This window comes from Podarcis muralis, chromosome 13, assembly GCF_964188315.1.
Source record: "Podarcis muralis chromosome 13, rPodMur119.hap1.1, whole genome shotgun sequence".
NCBI lineage: Eukaryota > Metazoa > Chordata > Lepidosauria > Squamata > Lacertidae > Podarcis > Podarcis muralis.
Window position 1 is genome coordinate 37,444,151 of NC_135667.1, and position 23,347 is coordinate 37,467,497.

Genomic DNA, 23,347 nt, shown 5'->3' on the forward strand with positions numbered 1-23,347 from the left:
AATTTGGGAGGGTGAAGATGGATGGGGGCGGATAAGAAGCAGTTCCCATGCCAGCTTTGGTGAGGGTTTGCGCCGCAGAATTGTGAGGCTCCCAGAGGGAGATGTGGGATTGAATGAGTAAGAGCAGGGGTGATAATTCGGGATCTGTAGGCAATACAGTAGATCAGGAAGGGTTTCTGACTCTTGGTAGATTGACGACAACAACCACTACTACAAAATAATAATTCTGTGCCACAGCTAGACTTGTGATGATCATTTATCTCTCAGCCTCACTGTTCCTTACCTGTAAAATATAGAGTATTAAATGGTTGCTGTTGTGCAATTCTGCTGCCCGGTTTTAGTGTTTTATATTTGAATCCATGACCTGAAGTTACTCAGGCAGAGATTTCTGATTTGAATACATGCATGAAATAGATGGGGGTTCGCTTACACTATAATAATTCTGCTAGTCTTTAAGGTGCTGCAATACTTCTTGTTTTTCCTTCAAGTTACTAGCTCGACTACCCCTCCGAAAACAGAACTATCCTGTGTCCCTAACTTTCATTATCCACTATCACTACACAAAACATCGCAGTACACTTTCAAGCTAGTTTTCAGACTGCCTATCGGTCGTCTTGCCCATTTTCTGAAATGTTCAGGTTTCTTAGTGCAGAAATCTAGTTCTGTGGATAACAGTGGCTTGAGGAAGGAGGTTAAGAACCACAATTTTTTTAGGAGTTAATGTTGTTTCATTGTGGGCGAAAACTAAGAGAGAGGAGGAGATTGAAGCTCAAGAGTTCTTTAGGAAAGCTAAGGTGTGCCCTGCTATAGAGGAATGGAAAGGGAAACAGAATGGGCAGAGAACAAGCGAAACAGACTAGAAGCCAGGACTCCTGAGTTCTTTGTACCTATCGACTGAATCACTCACAGAAATGCATGTGCTGCTGTTGGTTCCGGATGGCGTTTATTAATAATAATAATAACAACAATAACAATAATTTTTATTTATACCCCGCCCTCCCCAGCCAAGGCTGGGCTCAGAGCGGCTTACAAGCAATAATAAAAACAAGTTGAATGATTACAACTTAAAAACAAAATTAAAATGCAACATTAAAATATTGAAACATTAAAATGTAGCCTCCTCGCAGGAGAAGGAAAAGAAAGAGAGGGAGGGAATCAAATTGGCTCCAAGCCAAAGGCCAGGGGGAACAACTCTGTCTTACAGGCCCTGCGGAAAGAAATCAGATCCTGCAGGGCCCTGGTCTCATGAGGCAGAGTGTTCCACCAGACCGGAGCCAAAGTTGAAAAGGCCCTGGCTCTGGTTGAAGCCAATCTAACTTCCTTAGGGCCCGGGACCATTATTATTAGCTGCCCCCCTCCATTTAGATAAAGGGGTTTGGGAGGCTACAGGAGTTGGGCCCAGTGCCCTGAACAGTGCAGTCGCTGGAGGCCACTTTGCAGAGGTCGCAGTGGCAGCTGACAGCCACAGGGTACGTGAAGATCGGATCGACACCTGCTGGGCATCCGCGCAGCAGCGTGGTCTCGTAGCGGACCTCCCTGTAGGTGCAGACTCTCTGGTTGAAGACGATTCGCTCGTCCTTCAGCAACATCTCCTGTAAAGGAAGTTGCCGGGCAGGGAGGACAATAAAGGGAAGTTATAGACATGTCTGACTTGCCCTCGCTAACATAGGAGGAGTAGGGCAGCAACCAAAATGAAAAACCTGACAGGGATTTACTGTCTTCTTTCCTCGCAAACATTGCATACAAAAACACACATCTGTGCAGACACCCACACACCCACAACCGCACACAAAATGATAATAATGAAAGTAAATATTTTTTCCCCTTTTATCTTCCAAAATCTTTTCTTCAACCTTGACTTCCTGTCAATAACAAATAACAAACTAAATATCGATGTATGTAATTTTTATTTCTTAATTATATTTAGTGGTAGTATGGCTGTATTGGTTTTTGTAACATAAAATCATTCAATAAAAATTATTTTTTTAAAAAAAGAAAAAGAAAAGAAAAACCTGACAGGGAACCTCGTAAACTTTGAGTTCTTTTCTAACCATCAAGCAGTGTATAAATTTCACGAAACAAATCAACCTTTAACATTGCCACACTTAACATATTTCTATTCCTCCTGTCTTCCACGGAAGCCAAGGTGGTTTACGTGTTTCTCCCCATTTTCCCCCTCACAAAAGCTCTGTGAGGTAGGTCAGGCTGAGAGTGAGTTTTGATATTTTATCATGTTTTTAATATTATGTTGGGAGCCGCCCAGAGTGCCTGGGGAAACCCAGCCAGATGGGCGGGGTATAAATAATAATAATAATAATAATAATAATAATATATTATTATTATTATTATTATTATTATTATTATTATTATTATTATTATTTCCTGGCCTGAGGCCACCCAATGAGCTTCAAGACCGAGTGGGGATTTGAACCCAGGTTTCCCCAATACAACACCCTTAACTGCCACACTTGCTCGGCCTTCTGCCCGCTGTTAGCACACTGTCAGATATGGGCCTGGCCTTGAGTGCACATTTGAATTCCATCCTGCAGAGCAGGCATGGAACAGGTTGGCATGGGGATGGGCTCCCAACGCCTGCCGCATCCTGCAGGTACAGAGATCCTCAGTGCAGGCCATTCTTAGAGACAGGTGTGTTCTTTCCCCCATAAGTCAGCCTTTCCCAACTTCACTCCAGAAGTTCTGGGTTGCTACTCCCTTCAGCCCTGGCCATTGGCCGTGGCTGAGCCAAATGTAAGGAGCAACCCCAAACACAGATGGTGAGGCATAGTAAAGGACCCCTGGACAGTTAAGTCCAGTCAAAGGCGACTGTGGGGTTGCGGCGCTCATCTCGCTTTCAGGCCGAGGGAGCCTGCGTTTGTCCAGAGACAGCTTTCCGGGTCATGTGACTAGCAGGACTAAACTGCTTCTGGTACAACGGGACACTGTGACAGAAACCAGAGCGCACGGAAATGCCGTTTACCTCCCCGCCGCAGTGGTACCTATTTATCTATTTGCACTGGTGTGCTTTTGAACTGTTTGTTTGGCAGGAGCTAGGACAGAGCAACAGGAGCTCACACCGTCACGGGGATTCGAACTCCCGACCTGATCAGCAAGCCCAAGAGGCTCAGTGGTTTAGACCACAACGCCACTTGCGTCCTTTTACCTTTTTTTTTTTTTTAGGCATAGTGCCAGCACAGAGATCTCATCTGCCCTTTTCTTAGCACTGCTTTTGGAGGGCACAGTGACATGCTTAAGTACTTTGGGGTTCAGTGCTAAAGCCCCCCGAAAAGGAGTTCACCTGTGCGCCTTCTAATTTTCAAGAAATATGTCTGTCAATCGTGTAGACCAGGGATCGGGAACTTTAGGCTCAGGCCCTGAATGGGACCTTCTGGGCCTCTCTTCCTGACTTTCCAGGATGCACCCTTCCTCAGTGCCTTTCCCTGGTCTCCACAACCTCCTCAAGTGGCTTAGGGCTCTCGTATTTACGGGACCGCCTCTCCTGATATGCCCCACAGATGACCTTAAGGTCCATGAATAACCATAGTTTGGGGGTCCCGGGCCCTAAGGAAGGCTATCCTCCACCAGGGCCAGGGCCTTTTCAGTGATGGCTCCGACCTGGTGGAATGCTCTGTCCCATGAGACTAGGGCCCTACAGGATTTAAGCTCCTTCCGTCGGGTCTGTAAGACAGAGCTATTCCGCCTGGCCTTTCATTTGAATTCAGCCTGATCTTTTATTTCCCTTCTCTTTCCTCCCCACTCCCCTTTTATGAAGATTACCCGCTCTGAGACCCCACAGCTAACTCTCCCCTGGCCTCCTCGCTGGCCCAAGTAGAACTAATTCAGCCATCTAGCCCTGGTGACTAATGCTTATTAGATGGATTTCCCCCAAATTGGTTTCTGAACTTTGAATTTTATTGTTATACATGTTTTTATACTGTGTTTTATGCTGCTTCTACAATTCAGTGTTTTAAATTTGTTGTTAGCCGCCCTGAGCCCGGTTTTCTGAACCGGGAAGGGCGGGGAATAAATAAAAATTGGTTTATTATTTAAGTGCCTTCAGCTGTTAAAATGTCCACCACAGAGCTGGCAGGCTAGCTTTTCTCAGCTTGCCCAATCTGATGCACCTGATGCCAGGACCGATGGGAGCTGGAGTGCCAGTGCCATCTGGTGGGCTGCCTTGATTTAGCAACACGTGCTCCGCTCAGGTCAATACTGCCTAATTCTGAGCTTCAAATGAGTGCCTGGCTTCCTAGGATGGCATTCCCCATTCCCCCGCTTCACAACGCCCCACATATGCACACAAGCACGCACATACACACCCTGGTCTCGCAGTAGCCACTGCAGATGGTGGTGGTGATGGGCATGCAGACGAGGCAGTCTTCTTTCTCGGCCGCGATGGTGACATTGATGGGGCGGCAGGCGGGGGTGTTGCTGGCGATGCCCACGTTGCTCCTGCGGCTGGCGGTGGGGGTAGCCACCAACAGGAAGAAAGCTGCCAGCAAGAGGATCTTTCCCTGGTTGTAAAAGGAGGGAGAGGTGAGAAGCAGGGGTTGAGGAGTCTGAGAGCGAGGCTAGTCTGATGTCTATACCAGGTGTTGGTGAAATTGTTGCCATGCTGGTTTTAAGGGGGTAGGTGGGTGGGTGGGATGGGGGTACCAGAAGGAGGCAAGGTTAGAGCGAATGCAGCAGGAAGTGCTTGAGCATCAGGAGAAAAGTCTTGACAGCAGGAACGACAAGACAACTGTTATAAGAATTCTAAGGTCTCAAATCTGAAATAAATGTTCGTAAATATACAAGGCAAACACATACATAAGTATATAAACCACGCGTCTGAAATACAGTGGATGATCAGGTTGCAAACGTGATCCGTGTGGGATGCACGTTCACAACCTGCAGCATTCGCAACCTGCGTCTGCGCATGCACGGGTTGCGATTCGGCGCTTCTGCGCATGCGTGACTGCCGAAACCCAGAAGTCTTGCTCGAGGTAAGACATGCCACGGGTGCCCATCCCCAGATCCGGGCTCACACTCCTGCAGGATGGGAGGAGACCAGGATCAATGCAGCCGCTCTGGGCAGAAAATGGGTATTCCACTAGCTGTTACCGCTGTTTTTCGGTTTTCAGCTGCCTCCTTTGGCTTACCCGAAACCAAGTCTGGATGGGGATCTCTCGCCCCCTTGGAGCATACCTCCCGAAACAGGTCACCGCACACCGCCTCAATGGTACGCCAGCCATGCTCTAGGGCACTGAGATTAGGGCAGGGAATTGCCTCCTGAGCGTTTTCCCTCAACAAAAAATTGTAATTCTGTAAACCTTAAGATCCCCTTAGCCCTGCTAGTGTCTTTTTCACTATATAGCATACCCTCCAACATTTCTGCAATGAAAATAGGAATGTCATTATTATTATTATTATTATTATTATTATTATTATTATTATTATTTGTTTATACCCTGCTCAGCCACTCTGAATGGCTTCCGACATGTATAAAAACATTTTTTAAAAATTAAAATTAAACATTTAAAAACTTCCCTATAAAGGGCTGCCTTCAGATGTCTTCTAAAGGTTGCATAGTTACTTATCTCCTTGACTTGGTGGGTGGGTCACGTATCTCCATATTTATCCAAGGAAAATTGGGACATGCCGGGATCAAATGAGACACCAGGACGGCTTCTGCAAATCTGGGAAATAGGGGCACTTGGAGGGTTTGGCCGTAGCTTGCACGATACCCTTGCTGCCATCGCTCTCCCTGAAATGCTTAACCCATCTTGCATTCGAAAGACCCAAGCAGTAACCATTGCATTGCAACCTCAATAAAAAGTTTGTGCTATTCTAAAGTTGCTTCCCTGAGCAAAAACCACACGCTGATCCCATGTTCTGCTTGAGTGGGCGCCTTATTCGTTTACACCTACCTGGATCAACTTCATCTCGTCTCCTGGGCTGGCCTGGATCGGAGTACCTCCGCCCCCTACTTGCACCTCCTTTTATAAGGTCTTCCCCCTCCCATCACCCAACCCACAGAAGCCTCAAGGACAAAGGGGGGGGGCTGTGATGATATCTGGTTGCCAAGCAGGTTGCAGCATCAAACGACGCCAAAAAGGCACTTTCACTGTTCTCTTGGCTCTTTCCGTTCAGCCAATAACAGCACCCTCCAACACTTATCCGATGAAAATAAGGGATGTCCGATCGTACCCTCCAACATTTCTCCAATGAAAAATAGGGGCGTCCTAAGGAAAGGAATCAAATATTCCGGGATCAAATCAGAAAACAGGTTGGTTTCTGTAAATCCAGGACCGTCCCTGGAAAATAGGGACACTTGCGTCCAGGATTTCAAAGGCCAATTTCCGAAATGTGGCACTTTGTCCTGCATCTTAGGCAAGGCAACAGAAAATTCACGTTTTTTGGGTGGCGTTTTTGTAGGGAAAAAGCTAGATAATTTTCGGGTTTTCTTTTAAGAAGCTCAACAATTTCGGTGGTAAATAATAATAATAATAATAATAATAATAATAATAATAATAATAATAATAATAATAAAGCTCATTCTAAAAAAAACAACCCAGGCTGTCCAGGTTTTTACATTGTGAAATATGGCAACTTAACTTGGAGGGTCTCACAGCCTTAAAGGCCATGACAATGTGATCTGATGCCCAAAGTGCCTGAAGGCTCCAAGGTGGGCTTCGGCCCTGACAGTCCTTTTGCCCATTCCCTGGGGTCCGGGTCAACCTCCCCCTGCCTGCTGGGGGCACCTCCAGAGTCTAATCCCAGCCGTTTCCCATTTCCCGCTCATTCCTCCTCCCTCTCTAACTGGTCCCGCCAAGGTGTCTCATGACCAGGAGTGGAGCAAGGTGGGGACGGGGGGGGGGGCAGACTGACCCGGGTGTCATCACCAAGGGGGGTGACATTCGGCATGTCACACACCCGTCAGGGGAAGGGGGGAGTTGCGCCGCTTTGCCAGCGGTCTTCCCCCTTCGTTTTGACATGGAGGAGGCAGGCAGGGAGGCAGGGAGATGACGGGAAGAAGAAGAAGAAGAGTTTGGATTTGATATCCCGCTTTATCACTACCCAAAGGAGTCTCAAAGCGGCTAACACTCTCCTTTTCCCTTCCTCCCCCACAACAAACACTCTGTGAGGTGAGTGGGGCTGAGAGACTTCAGGGAAGTGTGACTAGCCCAAGGTCACCCAGCAGCTGCATGTGGAGGAGCCGGGAATCGAACCCAGTTCACCAGATTACGAGTCCTCCCTCAAAAAGCTCAACTTTGGCCAACCCTTCCCTTAAAAAAGCTCAACAACTCCTGGCAATGATGACAATGGGTAGATCACAGCCAATATAGTGGACGCTCGGGTTGCAAACGTGATCCGTGCGGGAGGCACATTCGCAACCCACAGCGTTTGCAACCAGCGACCTGCGCGTCTGCGCACGCGTGGGTCGCAATTCGGTGCTTCTGCGCATGCGCAAAGCACGATTTAGCACTTCTGTGCATGCGCAAGCGCTGAAACCCGGAAGTAACCCATTCCAGTACTTCTGGGTTCGGCGCAGTGCGCAACCTGAAATCTCACACCCCGAAGTGTTTGTAACCTGAGGTATGACTATTTTTATACTGTGAGTAGCTCGCAGTCTCTTGGGAGTCCAACTAGATTTCAATGGGGGGGGGGTGTGACAAGAAATTTTCCACACCGGGTACCACCTGACCTTGCTACGCCACTGCTCATGACAGACAAAGGCTCAGCAGGTTAACAGCAGGTTCTAGGCCCAGGGCCAGTTGAAAACATTTAGCTTCCTGAAGCAGTGCCACAAATGCCACCTGTCCTACAATGCATATAGCACCTAAGGCCAGCCATGTTTTATTGGCGCCCGAGGAAGCGAATCCCACAATCCCCCTCCCCGCTCTCTGGCAATAAATATACAGTTATAATAATGCCTCCCTTATTATTTATTATTTTTTGGAATTATATACCGCCCTATACCCAGAGGCATTGGGGCGGTAAACAGAATTAAATCAAAATATAAAACCACAAAATACATAAACAACAACACAATAACCCCCCTCCCAAAAAAACCCCACATTTCCCCTGAAACTTATGTTTGTACAGTGCTCTAAATTTGGGATAATGTGCTGGATTGTATAATTTTGACCATCCAGAAAAAGCTGAAATTTTCAGCAGAGAACATTATTCTGAACTATATACCTATTGTGTGGAAGTTAGCAACGGGACAATGAAAACGGATTCTATGCGCTCTAATGGTAGCCAAGAGACTCAAATTGATGAACTGGAAGGATAACTCTATGATCCCTTTTAATAAACGGATTGACAACATGATAACACTCACAACTAATGAATAGACTGCTTACAGACATAGATTTTGTTTGGCTAAATATGACAATATATGGAATGAGTTTATGCAAAATGTAGCAGGCTATTACTATTTACATATGTATTAGGATAATAATATCAAATTTATATAAGAATGTATGGGTTAGGGCATTTCTCATATATTGTAAATACAGTAGTACCTTGGTTCTTGAACTTAATCCATTCCGGGAATCCATTCAACTCCCGAAACCATTCGAAAATCAAGGCACAGCTTCCGATTGGCTGCAGGAGCTTCCTGCACTCAAGCGGAAGCTGTATTGGACGTTCAGCTTCCAAAAAATGTTCGCAAACCAGAACACTTCCAGGTTTGTGGCATTTGGGAGCCGATTTGTTTGGGAGCAAAGCCGTTTGAGTAGCAAGGTACCACTGTATTAGTATATTGCTTCTTTCTACACATTTTTTAGACCCCCCCCCTTTTCCCCTTTGCATCACTTTATTTCTTCATGTTTGAAACCTTCTCAATAAAAAGTTAATTTATAAAGTTACAAGAAGTTAAATCGCAAAAAAACCCCCCAAAACCTGTTGCCTCTTCAGGGCACCTAAGATCAACTGCCTGAGGCGGCTACCTCACTCTGCCAGTCCTGTCTAGGCCTGAGATAGGGATCAAATTAATGCTGGGGGTGCTGGCGGGTAATTAAAAAAACTAATTTCATACCCCACAAGTGTTCTGGAAAAAAACAGGACATATTGGAGGTAATGTAATCTGTATTTCAAGATGAAATCAACCAGTTTTCATCTCCTGCTGCCAGCAGTAACAAAAAACAAATGAAGTGGCTAGAGATTTTTTCCTAGGCCATGGGTTCCTATTTCTTGTCCAAGGCCATTAGCTCTGGGCTACACCAGGTGTGTTGCTAGGTGACAAATCCCTGCTTCCTTTGACACATCCCTTCTACCTGAGTGGTGTCCCTGAAGCCAATCCTCCATGGCGGAAAGTGTAGGAGGACATCAGCTTGCCTTGAAAAGCAGCCAAGTGCCAACTAGGCTTGAGCTTGGTTTCCTAAGAGACATGAGCCCATTGGGATGCAAGCAGTTCAATCCTGCTCGGCGCTGGGCTCAGACCCCCTTAACAGAGATGAGCTGATAATGATTGACGAAGGGCTTTTTCCACAAAGAGATCAAAGGAAGTTGGCAATGCCAGGTGGGAATTGGGATCACGAATTTTAAGGATAAAATTTATTGAGTGAGTTTACTTATATGCCATAAAAAAGGTAAAGGGGTAAAGGGACCCCTGACCATTAGGTCCAGTCATGACCGACTCTGGGGTTGCGGCGCTCATCTCATTTTACTGGCCGAGGGAGCCGGCGCACAGCTTCCGGGTCATGTGGCCAGCATGACTAAGCCGCTTCTGGAGAACCAGAGCAGTGCACGGAAACGCTGTTTACCTTCCCGCCGGAGCGGTACCTATTTATCTACTTGCACTTTGACGTGCTTTTGAACTGCTAGGTTGGCAGGAGCAGGGACCGAGCAACGGGAGCTCACCCTGTCGCGGGGATTTGAACCGCCGACCTTCTGATTGGCAAGTCATAGGCTCTGTGGTTTAACCCACAGCGCCACCCACGTCCCCACTTATACGCCATATCCTCCAACATTTCTGTGATGAAAATAGCGACGTCCCATTCCACGAAACCCTACACATCTTATTGGGTTGCCCCAGCTACTCTGGGCAGCTTCCAACATACTATGGTACCTTGGGTTACAGACACTTCAGGTTACAGACTCCACTAACCCAGAAATAGTACCTCTGGTTAAGAACTTTGCTTCAGGATGAGAACAGAAATCGTGTGGCGGTGGCGCAGCAGCAGCGGGAGGCCCCATTAGCTAAAGTGGTACCTCAGGTTAAGAACAGTTTCAGGTTAAGAATGGACCTCCAGAATGAATTAAGTTCTTAACCCAAGGTACCACTGTATAAAACATTATTAAACTTTTTTTTTTTTAAGTCCCTGTACAGGATTGCCTTCAGATGGCTCAGGGGCCGGATGACTCCATACCCCCCCAACATTTCTCCAATGATAATAGGGACATCCTAAGGAAAAGTGGGACATTCTGGGATCAAATCAGAAACTGGGGTGGCTTCTCTAAATCAAGGACACCCCTGAAAAATAGGGACACGTGGAGGGTCTGATTTGCTGCTTTACCACTGTGAGCTGTGCCCAAATCTGCTTACAGCAAACATCAAAATACAAATATAAGAAAAATGCAGAGCACGTCAGTAAATTTTAAAAAATGACTGAGATAAATTTAAGAAGCATAGAATAAATTTAATATTGCAAAAAAGGAGGATGAACGGATGGATGGATGAGAAGAGAAAGAAAGAAAGAAAGAAAGAAAGAAAGAAAGAAAGAAAGAAAGAAAGAAGAAAGAAAGAAAGAAAGAAAGAAAGAAAGAAAGAAAGAAAGAAAGAAAGAAAGAAAGAAAGAAAGAAAGAAAAGCAGTTTTTGATCTGGTTCAGGGTTACTCCTCTGGAACAGGCACCTCTTCAGTGGGCTGTTTATCAGAAATGAAGCTTAGTATATGTCCTTGGAGCAAGCTTCTCTGAAATTGGATTCCCCTGTGTATGCTGTTGTGAGTTGTTTTGCCAGATGGGCAGAGTGCAAATAAAACAGGATGGAACAATGATGGGCAAAAAATGACCCTGAAAAAGGGCACTCATCTCCTGATCAAATGGGAAGGTAGCAAGGAATGGACAATGGAAACTGTTGCTCTCTTATCCCACCAAACAGTCTTCCTTGTCTTCCTTTTCGGTTTATTATAGTAGGTTTCTTACACAGCTACATTCCCAAATTGCCAAAGTTAACACTGTGCCTAGCTAGCTTTGTTAAAACACAGGCTTTAAAAATGCACTGAAACTTGTCTGTATATGTTTGCGTGCACTCAAAACACATTGCTGTGATTAACAAAACAGAGGGGAAACGCTTTCGGAAGAACGTGTCTGACCAAGGCTGAAGCCGAAACATTTTGCCACATAAATAAAACCCCGATTTTGTTAAATCACAGTTACACATATATTATTTTAGTGATTAACTAAATCCCAGTCCCCAAAGGGATATGGAGCAAGCTTGTGCAAAGTGCTGTTGGATACCTTGATCTACGCACACGTACCTTTTGAAAGGTCTTTTCAAAACACACGCTGTTGATTAGAGCCGGCGCTACAGCTTGTGTCTGGAAACAGTTAAGCTACACAGCAGTATGGAAGAGCTTGCGCTGGGTGCTTTTTAAGAGATCCCTCCTGGGCCACCAGCTGGTACCTGCTGAAGCAGTACTTCGAAAACACACTGAAGCAATGAATGCCACATTGATGTAGAAGCTAAAATGTATTTATTAACTCACTTCTTTTATAGATATATATTTTATTTGGTTTTACATATTTAAGTTTACAATCATACCACAACACATCCAAAGTTACAACAGTCTCCCGAATCTCTGGACTTCTTCCCCTTCTGGGTTCTGTTAATAAACCTTTTCTACTGCACCTTTTTAAAATAATCCAAGTTTTTTATAACTCCATGGTGTCCATAGTTCTCGTTACATTACAAGTGTTATTGCAGTCCTGCTAATGTTTTCAACTGCTCACAGCGGTCTTTAAGGTAAATTGTAATTTTTTTCCCATTCGTTATTAAAGTTTTGATCTTCCTAGTTCCTGAGCTTTCTGGTCAGTTTTGCCATTTCGGCATTGTCTGACAGCTTCATTTGCCATTCTACTCTGGTAGGGACTTAATCTTCTTTCCATCTCTGAGCTAACAGCATCCGTGCAGCTGTCGTCACATACATAAAAAGTATTTTCTGCTCCCTTGGAATTTCATCACTTATAATTCCTAATAGAAAAGCCTATTTTTTTATATAAAGGTTATTTTAAACTTTTTTTTTCAATTCATTATATATAATTTCCCATAATGCTTTTATTACCTTGCACGTCCACCACATATGGTAAAAGGTGCCTTCTTTTTCTTTACATTTCCAGCAGGTACAGTGGTACCTCGGGTTAAGAACTTAATTCATTATGGAGGTCCGTTCTTAACCTGAAACTGTTCTTAACCTGAGGTACCACTTTATCTAATGGGGCCTCCCGCTGCTGCCGCGCGATTTCTGTTCTCATCCTGAAGCAACGTTCTTAACCCGAGGTACTATTTCTGGGTTAGCGGAGTCTGTAACCTGAAGTGTCTGTAACCTGAAGCGTCTGTAACCCGAGGTACCACTGTATTTGTACCTGTCATATATTTTTGCTGACATTGTTGTTGTTGTTTAGTCGTTTAGTCGTGCCCAACTCTTTGTGACCCCATGGACCAGAGCACGCCAGGCACTCCTGTCTTCCACTGCCTCCCGCAGTTTGGTCAAACTCATGCTGGTAGCTTCAAGAACGCTGTCCAACCATCTCGTCCTCTGTCGTCCCCTTCTCCTTGTGCCCTCCATCTTTCCCAACATCAGGGTCTTTTCCAGGGAGTCTTCTCTTCTTATGAGGTGGCCAAAGTATTGGAGCCTCAGCTTCAGGATCTGCCCTTCTTTTGCTGACATACTTGGTATTAAATACCAATGGTACATCATTTCCATATAATTTTCTTTCAATGGACAGCATGCCGTGAATTTCAAATCAGTTTTCCATAAAATATTTATTAACTCGCTTCTGGTGTTTTGGACTACAACTCCCATCAGCCCCTGCCAGCCGAGGCTGATGGGTGTTCTTCCAATGAGTTCAAGGGAGCAGCATACATAGTTCTTCCCCTCACACTGCCATCATAGCAACCCCCTGAAGAAGGTGGAAGGGTGTGTGGATGCATGTGATTAGATCATGGTCAACCAATCAGATCCACAGAAGTCAAGATGTAAACATGGATCTCACCAGCCCTTATCCAATACGTGCACCCACCACCTCATATCGCCTCTGGAATGATGGACTTCAGCATGATTTGCTCCAGTTTGTCAAATCCATCCCTCCTTCCATGCCCACCTGTGTGAGTTAAAATGGGCAGGTGAGTACGCAAGGACAGCCCTCCTAAAGCTAAAAGTATAAATTACAAAATGGAAAACAACTGAAGATTTCAATCTCAAATCGTCTGGGAAAGACCACTGCAAGACACAGCCCAAAACGTGCCGTTTTCTGAATGCTTCTAAATGCCAGACTGTGTCCTGAATGAACACTGAAATGGAAAATAACACTATAATGTGTCTGCATGTATACTGTGAAGAATGGCATGAAAATTTCCATTGAAGTGAAAGAAAACTGTGAAGAGAACCTAACAAGTTAATAATTAGTGAGTATATCTATGTGGCTCAGTCACATGGTGTTTAAAACACCTGAAATACGTATGTGTTACAAGTACATGCTAATCTGTGGTCTTCTATCTTGGGAGGAGTGTATCTTTGCTCTCAAGCTACTGGAGAGAATGGATGTTTTACTCCCTCTCTCTGGTAGAACAGCCTCAGCCTAATGGAGGCTGAAATGGAGAAGAGACAGAGCTTTAATTCTTAGTTCTGGAAGATATTCATAATCTAAGACATTTCACCTATGCCGGCATCAGTATACAGTGGTACCTCGGGTTAAGTACTTAATTCATTCTGGAGGTCCGTTCTTAACCTGAAACTGTTCTTAACCTGAAGCACCACTTTAGTTAATGGGGCCTCCTGCTGCTGCTGCGACGCCGGAACACAATTTCTGTTCTTATCCTGAAGCAAAGTTCTTAACCTGAAGCACTATTTCTGGGTTAGCGGAGTGTGTAACCTGAAGCGTATGTAACCTGAAGCGTATGTAACCCGAGGTACCACTGTATTATGCAACGAACTGGATGTAAATTTATTGCTTGAAGTCGAATGGAGTTTGAGTTCTGTAAGCAAAGCTTTCCGAACCGTATTTTTGGACTGGATAATTTTTATTTCAAAGAAGAGTTTGTTTTTATTTATCCAAACTGCTGCCCATATGTGCAGCGTTAACCATATCAATAGAGACTCTGCGGTCATCTCTGCAAAATGAACACAAATGCTAGATATGATAGATTCTGTAGGTTTGCTCTGCCTGATCCTTGCAAAATGCTCTCTGCCCCTGGCCTCTCACACCGGCATGGGCTTGCCACTCCCGTAGCATTTATACTCTGTTTCGTACATGCGAGGAACGCACATGATCTCCACCACAGGGACCCGGCAGGAGACTGTGGGAGGCTTCTCCACTGGGCAGAAGCGGTCCCAGGTGCGCTTGTAGTCATGGGGAGGCTGGTAGGATTCTCGGGTCAGGGGAAGTAGACCCCGGTAGGGAACGGCAGGTATGTGTGGCCCCAGACGGGGTACTCGGGTTGCTTTGAGGAACACCTTGATGTCCCGCATTGGTTCAGGATCACGGATCACGGGGTATTCGCCACACCGCTCAAGTGAGAGAGCATCCTTCCTGGCGTAGCCTTGTCGTTCCTTGCTGCAGGAGAGAGAGGAGGGAGGAGGGATCAAAATGCGTCCATTTTTCTGAAAGTGGGGTTAAACCAAGCAGTTTAAAGGAGAGAATGCTGTCTGGAAGGGGCTCCCTGTGTACACACTGCTACTCTTGGCGCTGCAGAATATGATATTGTTTGGGAATAACTTACCGTATTTTTCACTCTATAAGACGCACTTTCCCCCTCCTAAAAAGGGGAAATGTGTGTACATCTTATGGAGCGAATGCAGGCTGCGCGGCAATCCCAGAAGCCAGAATAGCAAGAGGGAGCGCTGCGCAGTGTTCCATCTCGCTGTTCTAGCTTCGCCGTGCGAAGCCTCCGCAGGGCAGCGGGGAGTGGCTCTGTCCCTTCCCCCATCTCCCAGAAAAGCCCCCAAGAGCCGCGCTCCCTTTAAAGAGCGCGCGGCTCTTGGCTGGCTTTTGCAGGAGGCGGGGGAAGGGACAGAGGGCAGCTTAGTTGCACGCAGCCTCTTCCGGACAGGCGGAGCCTTCATTTTGGAGGAGGAAAACAAGAAAAAAAATATTCTGAATCTCAGAAGCCAGAACAGCAAGAGGCTATCCCAGAAGCCAGATCCCTCTTGCTCTTCTGGCTTCTGGGATTCAGAATATTTTTTTTCTTGTTTTCCTCCTCCAAAAACTAGGTGCGTCTTATCGTCTGGTGCGTCTTATAGAGCGAAAAATACGGTACCATTTTCTTGATCCTGTGATACGCCATACTTTCTTTGCATGCCTGCACTCGGGTAGCACACAGACTTTTATCACTGGTATTTCATTAAAATCAGTAAAAATATTGATACCTACAGGACCGCATCTCCTGGTATGTCCCACGGAGGACCTTACGGTCTTCAAACAAAAACATCTTGGAGGTCCCGGGCCATAGGCTGGCCTCAACCAGAGCCAGGGCTTTTTCGGCCGTGGCCCCAATCAGGTGGAACGCTTTGTCACAAGAGACTAGGGCCCTGCGGGACTTGACATCTTTCCGCAGGGCCTGCAAGACAGAGCTGTTCCACCAGGCCTTTGGCCAGGGCACAGTCTGACCTCCTCCTTTGGCAATCCTCACAGAACTCTAGCCCAATGGTTGCCATTAATTTGATTCTGAATTGATTTTAAAATGAATTGATTTTAGAATGCTGTGTTACTTTTATTGTTGTTAGCCGCTCTGAACCCGGCTTCGGCTGGGGAGGGCGGGATATAAATAAAATTATTATTGTTATTATTGTTATTATTTCAACAGCAAAAGGGATACCATACATAAATCGGGCAACAGCCAACATCTGCCTTAATAACAGATATCACAGAGTTGGAAGGGACCCTGTGGTTTTTGTAGTCCAAGCCCCTGTGATGCAGGAAGATACAAGCTGTCCCTGACGGGGATCGAACCTGCAGCCTTGCTGTTATCAGTACAACGCTCCAGCCAGCTAAGCTATCCAGCTGTCAAGGCACGTTAACTATGGTTGTCAACCTAAAAAATACAAGTTCTGTGTCATTGCAAACAAGTTGTCCTAGCGGTAGCAAACAAGGGTCAAAGAGTGGAATGTGGGTTCAGAGACGAGACAGTAAATAAATGAATGAATAAATGAAATAATATTTATGCCCCGCCCATCTGGCTGGGTTTCCCCAGCCACTCATTAAAAACACGATTAAACATCAAACATTAAAAACTTCCCTAAACAGGGTTGCCTTCAGAGGTCTTCTAAGTCAGATAGTTGTTTATTTCCTTGACATCTGATGGGAGGGAGGGAGCCACTACCGAGAAGGCCCTCTGCCTGGTTCCCTGTAACCTCACTTCTCGCCGTTGCACCCTAGAGGATTATGGGAAGGGAGTGTAGGCAGTGGCAGAGGTGTCTGGGGTGGATGAAGGAGTGGGGAGAGAACCTTGGAAGTGCTACTTACTCAGTGAAGGGATGGAAGTCCCGGCTGGTAACAGAGATATAGGGGTCATTAAGCCGCAGAACTGCCTTGTCCCGGATGTAGAAGGGTTTGCCTGCCATCTCTTCATTCCGTGTGCTGGCCACAATGGACTGCGGAGAGCAAAGGAACAAAGCCTCTGTTGTGCGTGGAAGTCTTGAACTCCTCAGCCCACCATAGTGGACAACCCCAACCAAGTCTGGTATTACCACACAACATTCTTGAGTGCCACCCACAAAAGAGGATAGGTCATTCAAAGTAGCTGAATTCATAGAATTGGTGAAATTAACTGCAGCAATAAGATATCAAACAAATCAGAAATTAAGGTCACATTGGGTATGGTTTGAAGAATATATGAGTAAACACGGCTCTAAAAATAGCATGCTGATATGTTTGGACTAAACTTGTAAAATTGATTTAGATAATATAATAGTACAATAAAATAAGTAAGGTATTATTATATTATATTATATTATATTATATTATATTATATTATATTATATTATATTATATTATTTATTATAAGGTATTTATATATTATTTACATGAATTGCAATGTAAATAAGAACTTTAAAGGAACAAGGGTGTGTCACCATCCACCTATTTAAAGGGTCACAAGGGTGTGTCGCCATCCACCTATTTTATGCATTTTTTCTTTACCTATAGTCTTTCCTTTTTTCTGTTTGTTTGCTTGTAAGTGTATGTATGTTACTGGTTTGTATGTATGTTAAATAAATAAATAAAATTATTTTTAAAAAAACAAAAACAACGTTCTTGAGTGCCTCTCAGGGCCCAACAATGACTGAGCCGCCATTTTAATTTCCCACAATACCCCTGGAGCAATGCTGTCTCAAGGGCATTGTGGGGGAAAGGAAAGGGTGTAGCTCCTTGTGGCTGCTGTCACTGCCAAGTAAACCTGCCAGAATCAAGAGGGGACTCCCTCAGATCCTTGACCTCAGCCTTAGTTAGAGCTCTTGAGTCACAAGCACATGACCTGCTTTCTTTGATTGGCAGGCCAGCAAAATAAAGAAGGATGTCAAAGAAAAGACCACGCATGGTGGGGAAGGGATAGGGAAGGCCCAATCTGAAGCCCAATACCAAGATCAGAATCCCACCTCGAACTTGCTGCAGAGGCACCGAAGATAACCCAAATATAAGCAGTTAGGCTAGGGATGGAGAAGCAACTGCAGATGTTGTTGAACTACAACAGCTCCCATCACCTCTCACATCATTGACTGCATTGGCAGGGGCTGATGGGAGTTGGGGGTCCCACAATATCTGGAGGGACACAGATTTTCCTTCCCACTAAAAGCAGACAGCACCAACCTTCCCCACACACCAGGAAATAATGGATACTGATTGGTCCGATTCCGTGGGTAGCTTGCAAAGATGTGAAGCTTTTGTTGGAATCCATCTGTCTCAAGAGACAATGGAGTGCACCTCTGGGGGTGAAGCCAAATTGACCTCCCTGGGGCGCAAGCCTGGGCAGTGTGTATGGGGGTCCTGGGCTGCCCAGATGACAAGATCCCACCCCCTGGCCTTGCTGATGTGGTCCAAAGGACAGCAGAGCAAGACATTTGGCTGCAAGAGTTGCCGGAAGGAGGTCTACAACATGTCTTAAGGACTCCACTCTGGATTTGTGTAGGATTTACTTTACTCCTGTTATGTACTGAGCTGAACCCTGGAACAATAGGATCCAGAATGCAGCAGTCTGATTGGTCCGCAGAAGCCACCCAATCCAGCGCCAGGTGGAAGTGAATCAGCAACCTGATTGGCTTGCAGGAGAAGCCAATCAGGCTTCTGGAGGAGGTGAATCCGCAACCTGATTGGCCTACAGGAGCAGCCCGGAATTAGCCAATCACGTGGGTCCCATTGTGTAAATAATGTATATATAGCTAGACGTTTTGGGGAAAGATTCATTCATTGCTACTATGAGCTGAATAAAGAGCATGAAATTCACACTCGACTCCGAGTATATTTCAACTCCTTAGCCTTTTCTACTCCTGAAGATATCTCACAAGTCAGCAGAGGTTTGGATCAGTTTTCCTTCTCCTAGATGGACTACCTTCCCAGTCTGACAAGTCCCATCTGCCTCTCACTTCCTTCTACAGATGGTGCAGAAACTACCTTCTTGACCGCTGGACCCACGATTGGTCACATCTGTTCATTCTGCCAGAGCCTGTCTTGGCATGCATGTTAAAGTCCCTAACTCACTGAGGCTTTGAGACCCATCAGCCAACCCTCACCTGGTTTAGCTGGCCAGTCAAAGGCGTTCCTGGGGTGTGGCCACTGTCGTATACTGACAGCTTCTAGGAGCCACAGGTGAGAGCTGAGTGCAGGTGGGGACCAAAGGTGGACAAAGCACCCCAGAAGTAGCATGATGTGTCCCCCACCAAAGGCACTACCCCCTCCCCTAACACCCTAAATATATATGCAAGCAATTGTTTGTAAGGTATGCAAAACCAAGCATCCTTTAGGTAGAGATTGTCACACTGGTTAACCTAAAACAGAACACAAAGATGTCTTGGCCAGAAGGAAGAAGATGTCCAGTATAGGGCGAGATGTCCTCTTCCTGCTCCAGAAACACCAGATACCTTGGATGGTCCACCCAGGTGATGGTCAGCCAAGCCAAATGGCTGAGGCCCAGCATGGAAAGTGGGCTCTTGTGGGAGATTGGGCCAGCCAGGGTAGCGTTCCCTCGTCTCACTCTTCTGGTTGCCCATGGTCAGCGGGAACCTCCATGCTCTCAGCTGCAGCTGTCGGGGAGAAGAGCAGAAACAGGGGTACAGAGAAGAAGGGGTTGGGGAAATGGGCTCCATGACTGCACAAGGACACCCTCTCGTGCAAAAGTTTCCTCATTTGCCTCGCGGAGTTTGCCTCCTCCAGCCTGGTGTTTTCAAACAGAGCCATGGAGGAAAGATGATTTGTCTTTCCATCACCTTGTCACTTGAGGGCCTTTGTTCTTCCCCTTGAACAGGGGCTTCTGCTGAAGAGTTTTAATAGCACAAGGATGGAAGACTGAAGAAACCCCAGCTAAAGAATCATGGCAAGACAAATTGATGGACTATGCAGAACTGGCAAAACTGACATACAAGCTAGGGGACTAGGATAACTGTGACTTTAAAGATGAATGGGAACCCTTTACAAAGTACTTGAAGACGCAACAAAGTGAACTGGATTCCTTGGCTGGCTTTGAATAAACATTCACAAACTTTTTATTGATAATAATCAGCTAAATAGTTTGAGGATCTATACAACTGTGTAACATGCAGAAAACAGCATTTTTAGAGAAATCAAAGACTGGGACTGAGGGAAGTCGGGGGGGTTGTGGGGGGAGGGAGAGGGAGGGAGGAAAAATGGGAGGGAATAAGGATGATATGTTTCTGGATAACATGTTTTGTTTTAATTTTGAATAAAAAAAGTTATTTAAAAAAAAAGAACAGGGGCTTCTGGGAAACTCTCTGCAGAATCCTCACCCCCCTGTCCTATTCTCCTGCCTGGACTGCAATCACAGAGTAAGGGGTGTGTGGGGCTCCATCGATGATATTTCGAGATTACTCCCTGAATGTTCAGCTGATTCAGTGTGTTTCTAGATGGGGGCTTTATACAGCAAACCTGCTCCTCAGGTCTGATTTTTTGTGTGTTTTGTATTTGGCACACCCCCCCCCCCATTTTTTTTCAGTCACAAGTATTCACTGCTATTCCACCACTGCTTGCTCATCGACACTAGCAGGTGGAGTTTGACAGAATGTGTCCAATTGGGGTTTTTTTGTGGGGGGATTTTTAAGTGTGTGTGTCACCCACTGCCTTTAACTTTACTGGGCATGCATGCGAATACTTCTGCACCCATTTCATACATCTTTAAATTAAAATAAAGGAACCCTAGAAAAGCATACAAGAACAAATGCTTCTAATCATAATATTGTCATGTTTCGGAATAAACAGAAAGGGGGGCTTGTGATTTTTCAGACCAGGTAGGCTGCAAGTAAATAAATAAAAATACTTAGCTAAAAGTAGAAATAATCAGAATATTTGAAACTGAAATGCTCGCTGAGGTCACTTGGCTGATGTGACGCATTCTAGTGATGCAACTGGCAACCTGACTGAGCAATAGCCATGGCTTCCGCGAACTGGCCAATCGCAGTGCAGGTAGCTCAGTTCTGCCCCCCCCCCCATCCTCGCTATGCCCAGGCTCAATTGAACTTACATCTGAGTAAGCTCACACAGAACCAGGCTGTAATTTATAGACTGGATTCATTCCACCCATTCCCTCCTCAGTAAAGCCACCAAGCCTAGGGAACTTCAAGAACTGTCACTATTTGGGGGTGGGATTCAATCACAAATTCAGGTTGTGCAGTTTAGTTGGCTGGAAACTCTTGCGCAACAAAACTGCTTCTGCAAAAGATCGGACGTTTTGCAAGAAGGAAAGTGACAGGGGAAAACACACTGGGAGTTCCCATAACACTTGGGTTGGCACAACATCATCTGACCTCCCTGAAAGCAAATCATGACAAAAGCAGATTAAATTGCCAACTTTGTCTAATCCCCCTGCAAACAAATGCGGACAAATCCTCAACACACTGGCCATCTGGATGCGCCCCTTGACCATCTGGGCTTCTATTCCCCTTCCCAGATCTCAGAGATTCCTGCTTGCCCCTTACCTTCTCTCTCAAATCCTTGTTGTAGAGGACGTCCCAGTGCGGATAGGCGACAGAGTAGCGGGGGTGACCCAGGACTCCCCCGTGGGTTTGGGGGCCATAAGCGAGTTGTGAGGTGGTTGTCAAGCGTGGAATGACCTCATCTCGGAAGTCTTTCTCAGATGCCGGGGGCAGCGGCTCATAGATCGTAGACTGGCGATGAGCGAAGCGGGGGTGCGAGGGAGGAGGTGGGGGAAAGAGCGTAAAGGGAAGCAATGGGACAAACCATCAGGAAATGGGAAAATGGGTGCATGGATGCAGTGGCGTAGCGTGGGGGGTGCAGGGGGGGCCGGCTGCACCGGGCGCAACATCTGGGGGGGCCTCCGGAGTCGCCGAAGAGCCTCGGGTGCAGGCTGTAGCAGAGCCCCATGTCTCGCGGAACCGACGAGCTGGCAGCGGCTCTCAGCGCTCGCCGCGGTCCCCGCGCGTCAGGGCCACGGAGGGCGCGCCTGGCAGCCCCTCCTCACAGCCCCGCCGCCGCCGCTGCAGCTGCTGGGCCATGTTACATTTTCCTCACCTCTCTGCCCTCCTCCTCCTCCGGGCAAGCGGCGTCGTTTGGGCGGCAGCGCCAGCGGCAACTCGCCTCAGATCACCTGACACGGACCCGCCGTGGCGGCTACCTTACCGTAAATACCCCAGCCCAGGCAGCAGCAAGAAGAAGCTGGCAGCGGTGGCAGGTTAGGGGTTAGGGGGCGCAAATTACTTGCCTTGCCCCGCCGCTGCATGGATGAAAAACAGAACCAAGACCCCGCCCCCCCCAAAGAACCATTTATTCCTGCAGGAGTTCTGGTTCCAGGCACCATTAGCCCGCCTGCAGAGTACCTAGACAGGGGTCAGCAAACTTTTTCAGCAGGGGGCCAGTCCACTGTCCCTCAGACCTTGTGGGGGGCCGGACTGTATTTTGGGAAAAAATATATGAATGAATTCCTATGCCCCACAAATAAGATGCATTTTAAATAAAAGGACACATTCTACTCATGTGAAAACACCAGGCAGGCCCCACAAATAACCCAGAGATGCATTTTAAATAAAAAGGGCACATTCTACTCATGGAAAAACACACTGATTCCCCGACCGTCTGGAGGCCGGATTTAGAAGGTGCTTGGGCCAGATCCGGCCCCCGGGCCTTAGTTTGCCTACCCATGACCTAGAGGCATAGCTGTCAACTTTTCCCTTTTCTTGCGATGAATCCTACTCGGAATAAGGGAATTTCCCTTAAAAAATGGAAAACGTTGAAAGCTATGCCTAGAGGTAGCCGGAGGGGGTGTCAGTCCCCCGCTACAAACCACATCGCTTCCACTAATCCGAATTGCAGCTTTGGCTCACTCGTGCATAGGGCGGCGGGAAGGGCAGCGGGGGGCGGTAGTTGAGCCCCACACCGCTGCTGGTCAGCCTCCAGTCATGCCTGCGTCCCTGCCGGGGCACCAGCGTCGGGGAGTCCACCTCCCAGTCGAAGGGGAAGGCGGAGAAAGTGCCCGCCATGTCCGCCTCCGCTTTTGGGACATGGTTGCCGGGCGGCCGGGCGGAGGAGGAGGAGGCGGCGGCTGGTACCCTGGGCACCAGGAAAGGGGCGGGGCCCCTAGAACGTTAGCGACAAACGTCGCCATGGAGATGGAACGCTCGGCAGCCGGGCGTTCTAGCGCCCTCTTTGATCGATCCCTGGATTCCATCCGGTCCGGTCCTAACGAGTTCCAATGGGATGCTGGACCGCTGTGGGAGGGGGAGCTAGGACTGCACCCGGATTTCCTGGGAGCCGGAAGGCCTGCTAAGGATCGTTGCTACTGAGTGCTAAAGACCGTGGCTGAACGATTGGGGTGCAAGCTCTTCTTGTGTGCTGCCCACCCTATTCGTGTTTACGGAAGAGTAAGCCCCTACCCGGATCCTAAGCCCTTTCCACCTTGCTCCCAAGTAAACGTGCATCGGGATTGTAACTTCAGTCGGAGGGTGATGGTTCTTATCATCCTTC

At 46.8% G+C, this 23,347-nt stretch overlaps 2 protein-coding genes across 3 annotated transcripts; both read right to left on the reverse strand.

Annotated features, from left to right (window-relative positions):
* Nucleotides 1–1,140: 1,140 nt before the first annotated feature.
* LOC114583739 (lutropin subunit beta-like) lies at nucleotides 1,141–11,555 on the reverse strand. 2 transcript variants are annotated; one of them, XM_077917413.1, is made up of 3 exons: nucleotides 11,467–11,555; nucleotides 4,317–4,511; nucleotides 1,141–1,592 (listed from the first exon to the last, which is right to left on the reverse strand). In XM_077917413.1, the coding sequence occupies exons 2-3, from the start codon at nucleotides 4,359–4,361 to the stop codon at nucleotides 1,362–1,364; spliced, it is 276 nt and encodes a 91-aa protein (XP_077773539.1). In that variant the 5' UTR covers nucleotides 4,362–4,511; nucleotides 11,467–11,555; the 3' UTR covers nucleotides 1,141–1,361. The 2 variants fall into 2 exon arrangements, with proteins under 2 accessions (XP_077773539.1, XP_028561000.2); XM_028705167.2 differs by lacking the exon at nucleotides 11,467–11,555 and having other exon boundaries at nucleotides 4,317–4,577.
* A 108-nt stretch (nucleotides 11,556–11,663) lies between these two features.
* SAXO3 (stabilizer of axonemal microtubules 3) lies at nucleotides 11,664–23,000 on the reverse strand. Its single transcript, XM_028703592.2, has 5 exons — nucleotides 22,708–23,000; nucleotides 21,346–21,534; nucleotides 19,279–19,440; nucleotides 16,670–16,797; nucleotides 11,664–14,761 (listed from the first exon to the last, which is right to left on the reverse strand). The coding sequence occupies exons 1-5, from the start codon at nucleotides 22,861–22,863 to the stop codon at nucleotides 14,407–14,409; spliced, it is 990 nt and encodes a 329-aa protein (XP_028559425.2). The 5' UTR covers nucleotides 22,864–23,000; the 3' UTR covers nucleotides 11,664–14,406.
* Between the last annotated feature and the right edge of the window lie 347 nt (nucleotides 23,001–23,347).